At 52.3% G+C, this 11,860-nt stretch overlaps 1 protein-coding gene across 1 annotated transcript in view; it reads left to right on the forward strand.

The window, feature by feature from the left end:
• Positions 1-11,860, forward strand: part of ERI3 (ERI1 exoribonuclease family member 3) — a 124,091-nt gene that overhangs the window by 82,864 nt on the left and 29,367 nt on the right. The window contains exon 6 of the mRNA XM_026853750.1: positions 4,858-4,957. Within this exon, the coding sequence (XP_026709551.1) occupies positions 4,858-4,957 (100 nt within the window). The remainder of the gene's footprint in view (positions 1-4,857; positions 4,958-11,860) is intronic.

Here is an 11,860-nt window from a genome sequence, read left to right on the forward strand (position 1 = left end):
ATCTGTTTAAAAACATGTTCTTCTAAGGCATCTTCTTGAAATTCTTAACAGAAACTTTCAGCAAAAAACATCGCACTTTTTTATTTATTAGTACCCACCCTTCCAGCATCTTCTCAAACTGCTGAGCCCCTTTGGTCCTGGGAGGATTTTTTCCAAAAGGAAGTATTTTCTCCCTGCCTGAAAGTGTCCGTATTAATATTAAAATTGCAATTAGCGGGTGAAACATTTAAAACCTCTTGATGGGACATAAAAAATGACAGGGTTTCCAGGCTGGGCAGGGCAGGGGGAGGCTCTGTGTCGTTCCTGGCAGTTCTTAGCGCTGTGGTTTGTGAACATGCTTGTGCTGTTGCAAAGCACAGAGCCCTGCTTCCCTCCTGCCCTTCAGCTAAAGCACTCAGGGCAGTGCAATGCCGGCAGCTTTAGTGGAGGGCAGAGGGGCTGGGGGCTGGCCGAGCAGGTCACAGCGTCAACATGAGCAGAAAGGACAGGGCTGGCTATGTCAGCATCGGCACATTGCACTAGCAGAGCTCCAGCAGCTCCGTGAGGACCAGCCCCATCCCTCCCTGCATGTGCAGGAAGGACTTGTGGGGCTCCCCGTGTAAGTAAGCATCCTGACCTCTGCGCAGGTGCCCTGTTTGCATGATGCGGGATGTTAAATCTTGCCTTAATGTGACTGCCGAACACCAGTTTTTGTGAAGTGTGCTGGGCACTTCCCCATAAATAAATGATGGAGCATTATTCAGTCCACTTAGATCAATACATCAGCTTGACAAGTTCCAGTTCTGGGAATTTTCTGACCCCTTGGAACATCTTCTCTGCAGCTGTGCTGCTTATAAACCGGGGTGCGTAGCCCAAACAAGCTCCAGGGAGCAGGGCATCAGGACCCAGTTGTGTTGGTGCTGCCGCCTTGCTGGCCCCAGCATTGCAGGGGACAGGGGCTGGTTTGCACTTGGATTGCAGCAAGAGCAGGCAGGGCAAACTAGGTACCAAACTGAACAAATCCTGTGTTCTTTCCCCTGCAAGCAGTGCTTGTGACACTGCCCAGCCTCACTGGTGTTTCCTCCATGCACTCCTGTCTCAGCACGGAGGATCATCTTTGTCCCCCAGCACTACCAGAAATGGGCCACGGAACTTTTGTTTCAGGCTCTTTGCAAATTGAGGCAGATGCATCATGGCCACTGGGAAGTTTTCTGACCCAGTGCAACAGGAGAATGGTTTCAGACTCTTTTTGCTTTATTATAATGCAAGCTCTGGATGCTGTGATTCTGCTCACACATCATATCCATACCCCAGTCTGCTGTACCCCATGTCTTAACCCCACTTCTGGTTTTTGGGTTTTCTGCAGGTTATGTGAGGTGTGGGTTACCTAAGGACCAACCTCCCCATATGGACACTTTTAACAAGGTGTGGATTATCTGTGGTGCTTGATCTGTGCATGGAAACAGTATGTTCCTAATCTCCTGCTGCTGTTAGCTCACATTTATCACAGGAGTATCTGCTTACCTTCGATTCGAGACCCCTGCATCAGGGACCCAGGGCAGTATTTGTGAACTGCTGCGTATGCCTATGGGATTGTATAAGTAAATAAATATAATTAATAATCATCTGACTTCAGAGCAGCATTGGCAGGGAGGTAAATGTAGCCTTCATAGCATTACAAACAAAATCAGGGAAAAAGGAAGACCTTTCTAGGAGCTGTTATGAATGGAAATAATTGTGTTCAAGCTGCTTGAAAATTATTCTGCAAACATCGTTTGGGTGGTTTTTTAGCAGATCAGAGGCATTGAGTTTGTCTTTAAATCAGAATTTTGACCAAAACCATTTTAAAATAGCTTTTTTAAAAGATGCCTGCATTTTTTATCCATTGAAATGCAGATGAAAATAAAATGCCACAGGGTCCTGGCCCTGTTTCAGTGTCTGACCTAGAAGGGAGGAACCCAGTCCCTGCCAACACCAGATTGAACCAGAGGGAGGGACAAATTAGTGTGATTTCTTTGCAAAAAGGGTTTCATGGCGTTTTTTTTAAATCCTTTGGCTTGCAAACAAACCAGGGGCATCTCAGACTTTCTCGCGGTTTGCCGTAAGGGTAAGTGCTGAAGGGGCAGGGGCTGTGCCGCCGGCGGCAGCGTGGGGCTGGGGCAGCAGCAGAGCTGGCAGGAGAGCAGCTGCGGTCCACACCAGTGGCCTGGTGGCTGCGGTGAGCTCACAGCGAGCCGGTGGCCATGGCCACCCCGGCGGGCTGGGGAGCCCTGTGTCAGGGAGCCTCCGGCACTTTCTGCCTCGCTTTAATAGTCAGAAGAAGAACTTTCCTGTTTAAAGATTAAACGTTGTCTTTAAATATTAAACAGCAAAGCTCCTCGCTCTTGATTGTGTGGCTGCTGCCGGCAGGCGGCTCAGAATTGCCAATTTTAATTAAAAAACTTTATTTTCTAACGCAGCCCAGCAATGGCTCCTCCTCCCAGCCGGGGCTGGCTGACCTCTCCCCTGGCTTGCCTTCATCTCTGCCTCTCTGCCTGCATTTCCCTCTGCCTGCAGCAAAGTGACGGTCCCTGCCAGCCCCAAAGTGTGAGCGGCTTCGTCTGGGACTGATCAATGCCCATGGCACTTCCTTCCAAAACCCCAGGAAAAACAATTAAAACCTGATCGATCCTGCAGGCAGCTTTGAATATGCATAAGTGCACACTTGACCTTCAGTGGTCAGGCCAACTTCCACCCTGGCTGCTTAGCTAGTTTGCTCAGGTATTGCGACTGTACCGAATGACCTTGATTAGGGAAGCAAAACGTGATGCAAAGATGGGCCAGGTGCCGATCCTGGGGCTGGGGCACATGCTGCCAGCTCCCTGGTGACACTGCTGCTGCAGAGCCAGGGGAGGCAGGCTGGTATTGGCACTAGCACCCAGCTGTCAGGAGCTTTCCAGAGCTGTCCCCGTGGCTTTTGCAGGATCCTGCCAGCCCCCTGCTGTGCTCCCTCGGTTGCTCCTGGCTGGGATTCAAGGGATGTGTCTGGGCTGGGAAGGCAGCCTGTGATATGATAGCTCAAAGCCTGACTTGTGCCTGTTCAGGCACAGCCCTGCTCCCTCCCTGCCCCAAGTGTCCTCCCCCAAAGGGTGCAGGGACATCCCTTCCCCAGATGTATCCCCCGCTGCTGGCAACCCCAGGCCTGGACCCACTGGTGCTGAGCGTGGGGACCCTCCTGCACTGTGCCTGGGCTTGCTCTTTGGGACGCAGCCCAGGGAAGGGAGCCACAGGCAGAGAGCTGCTGCCGTTGTCACCCAGGGCCACCCAACAGGGTCCCATCCTGCACCCCAGCCCCCAGCTCCCCCTTGCCTCATGGCTGGCTAGCCTGCATCCCAGGCATGGCGATGAAGATGCCAGAACATGTTTGTTGAAGGCAAAGAAAACCTCTCTGTTGTGTACACAAAGTGTAATTTCAGTGAATTATGCATAGACTTAATTAGGAGTTTTAATTGCTAATCATCTCCCAACAGGATTAGCAATGCTGTCTATTAATTATCTGTGGAGCCCTCTGTTTTGCTAAGGCAGGAGTAACAAAGCAGCATGAATGGTTGCGTAGACCAGTAATAAATTAACTCCCCGAAGCCCCATAGCTCCCAGGGGGCTGCCAGCAGCAGGGGCTCTGCGGGGGCCGGCCCTGCCTGCACTGGGCAGGGCAGCAGGCAGCAGGGGCAGAAGGACTGGCAGCAGGTCCCGGTGGCAGGCAGGTGGGTGGTGGGCTGGTGGGGGAAACCGCTCAGCTCCGCTTACCCAGTTCGGCCCATTCCCGCTGCACAGAGCATCTCCCTCAGTGTTTGCAGCCTGCAGAGTGTGTCAGCGATGCCCTGCCGTGCCACGGCCGTGGTTAGCGATGATCCCCGCTGCAGGAGGGAGATAGGGGCTGCTGGATTGACCTGATCTCATCTGGGGACAATGGCCCTCACGGCAGCAGAGATAGCGCCGGCGTGAGCGACACTAAGCCCACGCGCCCTTCTTACTGCTCACAATGTGGCGCTGAGCTTAATTCCTCAAGATGAAGAAGATACGTGGCTGTCAGGCTGTAATTACAGCCATGCATGTGACATGGAGGCCTGGCTGTTTTCACGTTTGCGTTGTCCAGTGGGTTTTTGTGCTGATCAGGCTCCAGGCTGCCTCACTCCTGCTGGGAGCCTTGCTGGGGGTCATGGCCAGGATAGAGCAGGTTCCCTACAGCCAGGCTGCAGGCTCTGTGCAGTGGGGTGAGCAGTGCTGGCTCCCAGTGGGGTTTCTCCCAGTGATGGAGAGCCCCAGGGCTCTGGGGATGACAAGGAGAGGGAAGGCTGGGAGGGCTGTGCTTGCCAGAGGTGAAGGGGACTATCAGCCAGGACAGCCTGGGCATGGGCACTCCTTTCCAAATCCCCCCGACTCCTGCTGCCAGCACCCAGCTTGGTGAAGCAGGAATGGGGGAATGATGTTGGAACAGCCCAAGGAGATGTGGGATGAACTCACAGCCCCTGGCTCACCCCAGCACGGCAAAGGTGGCCTCAGGTGATGCCAGTCCCGCACAGCAAACCTCGTGAAGGTTGTCACCTGTACAAGGCTCAGGGACAGACCCTGGACACCTCTTCTCTGAGGAGCATCAGGTGGGACAGGCCAGGGTGAGGGTGCTTTGTGCTGGCGGCTCCAGGAGAGCTGCTACGAGGGCGATGCACAGGTCCGCACTGAGCACGGCCCACACTGAACATGTTGAACAGACCCACACTCGCCCTGGGAGCCGCTGGGCCTGGGCGAACCCAGCTGGCTGCTGGCAGCAAGGCACTGCCCCCTAAACGTGTCTGCGCGTGGGCTGTGGCACCGATCTGACCCTCTGCTTCTCTCTTCCAGGCGTACAGCTTTGCCATGGGGAGTTGGCCAAAGAACGGGCTCTTAGACATGAACAAAGGACTGAATCTACAGCACATAGGGAGGCCTCACAGCGGGATAGGTGAGTGATGCCCTTCTTGTCCCCGCGGCTGCTGCTCCAGGCGTGCGGGACATGCCTCAGCTCCTCGGAGCTGGTCCAGGCCAGGGGGCTGAGAGCCAGCCAAAGGGCAGCAAGGTCTCTGGCTGGTGGATGGGATGAAGATGTGTCAGGGCATGACGGGCACAGGGGATGAGCTCTTTGTCCTTGGCATGTCTCAGTGTGCCAAATACACCTGCTCGTCCCTCTGGCTGGGGAGCTGCTCCTCTCCTTGGCTGCTCTGGCAGTGCTCCAGCTGGGGGTGGATGTGGGCAGCACCAGCGCTCACACAGTGCCTGGAGCGCAGGGCAGGGGTCCCCCAGGCTGGGTGGGATGCTTTTGCTCTCAGACCAGTCCTCCAGCTGCTCTGGATGCTGCATTCATCCTTGGAAAGGTGGCTCTGCCAGGCAGCACAGCCTCAGGAACTGGCTGGAAACACACTGCAGAGTGAAGATGCATGGCCCCAGCTGGAGAACTGGATCATCGTCCCATTTGCTCACATATGTGATGAGTTTCATGGTCCCGCAGCCTGCTCCAAGATAAACAACTGAGACTACCGTGCACGTGGCAGAGCTCCATGTTCCCCTTACTCCTCTGCACCAGGGATCAAAGTGATACGAGGAGGGAAATCTGGCCCAGGACACTGAGGCCATATATCTGCCTGCTGCTTAATGCTGGGCATGCAGAGCTGGGGCAGCAGCAGGCTGTGGTATGGGCAGGAGCTCAGATTTACTGGGCTGTAGGCAGGGCTATAACTCAGGGCTGCATCTCTCTTGCCTGTCTTGTTTCTCTGTGGGGCATTGGATCACCTCTTGGACACCAGTCAGGTGTTTTCCTCTGTCTCCCAGCCCTTCATCCACGGTGACTGGTGAACATTAAAGTTTTCAAGGAGGTAAGATTTACTTGGAAAAGTCACTGGCTACCTGGACCTTAAGGAGTCTGTTTAATATTGTTTCAGGACTAACCATTAAACTCTCCAATCAATCCAAGTTAAGGAGATGAATTATTTAAAGCTCACCAGCTTTTAATTAGCAAGCTCCTTTTGAACTATGGATCTGGTTGCATTATTGACAGAGGTAGCATTAAAATTTGCTTCCTTGCCTGGGAGCAGATTTGCCTTGCTTGTGTGCCATGTTGGAGGGAACACAGAGAGGGAGTGGGGACTGCAGGAGTTGTGTGTACATGTCCTGCTCTGGGGGCTTGGCCTTTTCCTAGGGTCTCCTGGAGGATGCAGGGTTGGTTTGTGCCTTGTCTTTCCTCTATTTATGGCAAGAGCTCTCTGTTGCTGTCATCTCTTACCCTAACAAAGCGTCCCCAGCTCTGGAGTATCATCTGTCTGCCATTGGTTTCTGCCCATGTTTTATCTCAGTGCTGTTGTCTTACACAGGTGTCTCTGCCTGGTGGTGTTCGTGTCCCTCTCCAGTCCTTTAGAACTTCTTCATTTCTGCCAAGCTCCCTCTGTGGGGCAGCACTCCCAGCTCTCCCCCATACATGGTGAGCCACTGCCCATGGGGAAGCAAGGCCCAACAGCCAAGCTCCCTTCTTGCAGCACTCCATCCCAGTGGCAAACTTGCTTTTCACACGCTGTTTAGACAGAGATTTGCATGGGTGCTGTGAAGGATGCCAGGCCAGCAGTGCGACTATGTCCACCTCCCCGGCACCACCAGCAGCACGCATGTGCCCTGTGTGTTGCAGTCTGCTGGCTGCTCCATTTAGGCTGGATCCAGAGCAGCTCTGCCCCAGGCATCTGTGATCCTCTGCCTGCCTACAGAGGCAGCAGCCAGTGGCACCCTGTGTCTCGCGGCTTTACTGCAGGATGAGCCCCCCCAGGAGTGAGCTGGAGACACAGCTCATTGAATGGCAGTTTGGAACAGCTTCTCCTCCTGGACAGTTTGGGAGCACCAGGCACAGCTGCCACCCGTGGTTTCATGGCTTTGGGTCTTGGTAGCCCAGTCTCCCCACTGGGAGAAGGCTCAGGGCAATGCTGGTGCCCAGAGGCATGCCTTGCCTGGCATTTTGTCAGGACACCAGCCTTCTGGCTACTTCATTTCCCAGCCTGCTGGCTTTTCAGGTCCTAATCAAGCATTGGCTCTAGTGGCAGCCTGAGAGGTCCCCAGGCCAAGGCCAGAGGGGCAGCTCACTGCAGAGGTGGCCTGCCTTCCTTGGGTCCAGCTTTGCTGCCTCGTCCTGGAACAAGTGTTGGTCCTGTACAGCCAGGTCCTCCTGTTCAGCTGCTGGTACTGGTCACAGTCATCCCAGCTGCTGATGGTCACCCTATGACCTGAGCCGTCCTCACCACTCTCCTGCTTTATGCTCTCAACAAATTTTGCTTCAGGGTTGAGAGGAGCCATTCCTTTCACTGCCCAGGGCTGACCTCCTCTTCCCTCCCTGACTATAAGGAGCCTCACTCCTGACACAGCCCTGCCCACTCAGCCAAATAAATGACCCCTTCTCAAGGAGTGCAGCTGGAAGAAGAGAGTGGAGAATGGCAAAACATGCTGCCTGCCCACCTGTTGCTGCCCGCTGTGGGATGGGAGCTGGTTGTGGCTCTGGGGATGCTCCCATGTGGTCTAGAGCCTCCCTTCTCTTTTGTGGTTGGTCCTGGGATGCAACAAGCTCAAGGGAATTTGGGGAATTGAGAGGGGCAGTCCCGAGGGGTGCCCAAGGTGGGTGTAACCAGGGTCAGCCTCTGAGTTTCATGGCCCTCCTGGGTCACTGATGTCCAGAAGTCTGCAGACTAAAGAGGTCTGAGGAGGGAGCAGCAAGCCAATATGTTCACCAGCCACAGCGGTTTCACAAATACTGTGCTGTGCGAGAGAGCCTCCACACAGCCCCTTTCCCAGCAGCGTGGGGAGGGGTCTGGGTGTATACAGTCAGTCCTGTGAAGCCTCAGCTCACTTACACAGGAATGTGCAACATAGATGTTTCCCTTCAAATCTGACAGAAAAATTGCAGTGGATGGCCACTTGTTTTTGCAAATGACTTGCAAGGAATTTTGCCGTCTGGCCTGATCAGTTGTGTATTGCTTTGTTTTCAAATCGCTCTCTGATTCACTGGCTCAGCAGATATCTGCTCCAAATTCCTGCACCTGGCATGCTCTAGGATCAGTCCCACTCAAGTGCTTCATCTTCTCCCTTTTATCTTGTTCCAAATCCTGGAGTTCAGGGTGCTCATCACCCTGCAGGGCCAAGGCTGGATTGTGGACGGGAACCTCAACCTTTAGCATCTGGTGCGCACGGGCAGGAGGGCCTTGTGGTGGAACACGGTGGAGTCTTGGACCGTATGCCCTGGGACACACAGCTGGGCATACGTAGCACCAAGATGCTGAACAGGGCTTACGTTCTAGCTTTCATCTGGTTTCTACTCACGAGCAAGCAAGCTGCAAATCTTGCTGAGGGATCAGTAGACTGCATTTTGTCACCAAAGTGTTTTGTGTCACCAAATACAGTAAAATGTATATGCATACATTGCAAATACAGCTGCCTTGGGGTTGGATGGGTAAGGGTCTGCTGCAGTTGTTTTCTTGGGATGGAAGAAGCAAGAGAATGGGGGAAACATCAGTATTTCAGCTTGTTGAGAAGTGTCGGGCAGATTAAGGAGGTTGGAAAATCCTGCTCCAGAGAGTGAGGATGCAGAAAATCCTTGGGAGATGGGAAAGAAACAAAAGGGGAGTGAAACCTGTTCTTTCATGCCTTTTCTTGGGTTGGTAATGTGGCTCTGAGGACCACAGAGGATGTTCTGCAGCTTCCATCTCACCTTAGACATAGATGAAATGGATGTCAGCTCTAGCATGGGCTGTAGGATATTGGGGTGAGGAACTTCTTTTTGCTTGGTGTTTTCTTGGCCCTCAACAAAATGAAGTTGAGTCTTGCCAAGAAGTTACTCATCTTACAGACATGTGCACGTTGCGGTTCTTAAAACATGTGTTTGAGGCGCTGCTTGCCAAAAAAGAGCTGCAGCTTGTAATGGAGGTCTTGGCACTCTCACGCAGAGACCAGCGTTCACAGGCTCCGCACCATTGGAGCTGCGTTCTTGCACTGGGGTCTCTATTGAGTTTCAGAGACTGGTATAAATCAGAAGGATTAAAATCCTAGTCTGTAGTTGATTTAAATCAGCCAGCAGGGCACCTGAATTCAGTAACTGATTTTTTTTATATTTTTGTATTTCTCTTTTTTTATTACCTGTTTCTCTAGAAAAGGTGAAGTTTTACTGACAGCATCTATCTAACCAATTGCAGCATTCCTTACCACTGCCCAATTGTTAAATCTGGTTATTCTTTTATTCATCAGATGTTCTGTATTTGCTACATTTAGTTTGATTGATTACATAACATAATATGCCTTTAGTCTTAGTTTTTAGATATTTGATACATTAGAAAAATGGTGAATTCCTATTTGTTATTAAGGAGGTGGTGGTTAAATTATTACTCGTGTTTGATGCTTTTGGATGAAAATTGGAATGCCATGCTGAAGTACCCCAACAATGATTTGAATTGTTTTTATTAGTAAAATCCTGTTTCTCTTTCATATACTCAAAAAGAAAAGTAAATTTCAGAATCCTTTTCAGTTAAAAACACCTGGTGCATGAAACCAGAGCAAGTAGTGATTGGTGAGTTGAAGGAGTGTTTCTGGAGACCACCCTTTCAAGATTTTAGAATTAGCACATCTCATCCTCTCCCACCTTAGTTTGTTGGTTTGTTTCCCTGATTATGGAAAAGATAAAAGGCACACCTTCTTTTTTTTTTTTAGTCCTTTGTTGTTTCTCAGTTCTGAATAAGCCAATTATTGAACTGAAAATACACCAAAAAAGTAAAAAAAGTTTACAAATCTGGAGAAGTAGCAGCTGCTGTTAAAGTTTGTTTCTCGTTTGTCATCTCTGCTTCCACCTACAGTGCACTGACTGTCTCTAAAACGTGATGTTACTCCTCGCTACTGATCTTTTTTGAATCTAATTGAATGTAATTGAGTCTTTGAAGTTTAGGCTTTAGCACACAGATTATGATGATTTTAGATTTAGCACCAAATGTCTGATTATTTTTTTTTTTTTTTTCTTTTGGGGGGAAAGAGGGTAACCAGGCTGCTGTGCCTCTTGCTGGGGAACCCGCAGCATCCACCCCAGGCAACCAGGAGATCTGGTCCCATAGTAGCACGATGCCCTCACTGGGCTGTTTTACACCAGCTGGCGTAATCCTGTGAGCTGTGAGCCTCTTCACGGGGCTTCACCATCACCCCTGTGCCCACAGTCCCCCTGGCTGGGGCTGTGCTGTTCTCCTTCCATGGGGATCTCTGCCGTGCCAAATGGAAGAGCCCTACCTGCCTGGGCAGGTCAGCAGCCCGTGCAGTGAGCGACCCAGCAAGCCACCATGCCTTCCTGGCTCCATCTCTCTCTTTTCATTTACTGATTGGAAATCTCAGAAGGTTAGGGTGTGATATTGTTCCTGATCCAGAGCATTAATTAGGCCTCGGAAAGAAGAAGAGGAATTGCGTGTTTTTAACAGTGAGGTTAATGGGATGCTCGCAGAGTAGACAGTTTTAATGAGCTTCAACTCGATGTGCAGTGAGTTTACTCTTTGTGTTAAAAGGGTCACACTGCAGTAGTTTGATGTGGATTGTCTCCTGGCCCTCGGTGTCATAGGTGAGCGTCTGTCAGAGTCCAGTCAGAGCGCATTTACTTAGTGACACGATTCTAATTAACTACCTCGAGCTGCCACCGCGGCGGGGAGCTGGGCCAGCGCCTGCCGGGGGTGCCTTCTGCCCGGCGGAGCATCCCTCTCCCCACAGCACTCTGCCTGCTCATGTCCCGGCAGTGCCGGGCTGCTCTACGCGCTGACATTGAAGGAAAGGGCAGCGAGGGCCGCGCTCGCTAAGTGCGGTGGCAGGCAGCAGGCCGCCTGCCATAATGGGTGCCTTTGGCTGTCAGCACCAGCGTGGTCCTGGGAGCTTACTGGCTTTATTTCAGCCTCTTCTCATTCTTCCCTGCTTTCCTTTCCCCTCTTTAGTTTTCCTGGCTCTCCCAGGAGTGCTGGGAAGCCTGCAGCCACCCCAGCATCTGTGGGATTCCCGGTCACCCTTGGTGGCCATCTTCCTCCTCAGCAGCAGGGCAGGGGGAACAAGGGGACAGAGACAGCATTTTGTGAAGTTCCCCTTTGTTTTTTTCATCACGTTCCATCCCAGCCTGCATGGCCCTAGTTAGCAGAGCTAGTCTCACCCTCCCCATCCTTCCCAGGCAATGGGAGAAGCCTTGGAGAATCCCATACTCCCCTGGAGCAGGCAAACCTCATTCTTGGGCTCTTCGTTTCTCAGTGGAGGTGGCACACAGCTGGTGCCATGCCCAGGGATAGTGCTGCTTGCACCATCCTTATGCTGGGGGATGCTGAGAGCAAGAGCCGAGCACAGGGCTCACTGCTGCAGAGCAGGGCATGGGGCTGCCTCAGGCCACTGCCCCACACAGGGCAGCCCCAGCCCAAGGCAGAAGGGGAAAAACTCTGAGTTAAATAATTAAAAGAGACTTAAGTAAAAATCAACAGAAATGTCATCAAATGAGCAGTGTCATTTTGAATTAGTGCTTGTAAAGGTCAGGCAGATCCAGAACAGGTGGAGCGGCTGCGTGCCGGGTGTCGCGGCCAGGCAGCACGTCTCAGCACCCAGGGAGGTAGGGGCACCCCTGGGACTGCGGGCGGGCGGGGGGCGAGGGGTCCCACCGCCAGCACCAGGCCCCACGTCCCCAAGGAGGGGTGGGGAGGGAGGGCCGGCCAGGGCGGCCGGTTAGAGGACGCACGTCTGTCAGAGTCCAGTCAGAGCACATTAACGTGGTGACATGATTCTAATTAACTACCGTGAGAGGTGTCACAGCTGGAAAAGCAGTGAGCAGAGACAAGCTTTTAAAAAA

Source organism: Athene cunicularia (assembly GCF_003259725.1).
Source record: "Athene cunicularia isolate RWA chromosome 8 unlocalized genomic scaffold, athCun1 chr8_part1, whole genome shotgun sequence".
NCBI classification, from domain to species: domain Eukaryota; kingdom Metazoa; phylum Chordata; class Aves; order Strigiformes; family Strigidae; genus Athene; species Athene cunicularia.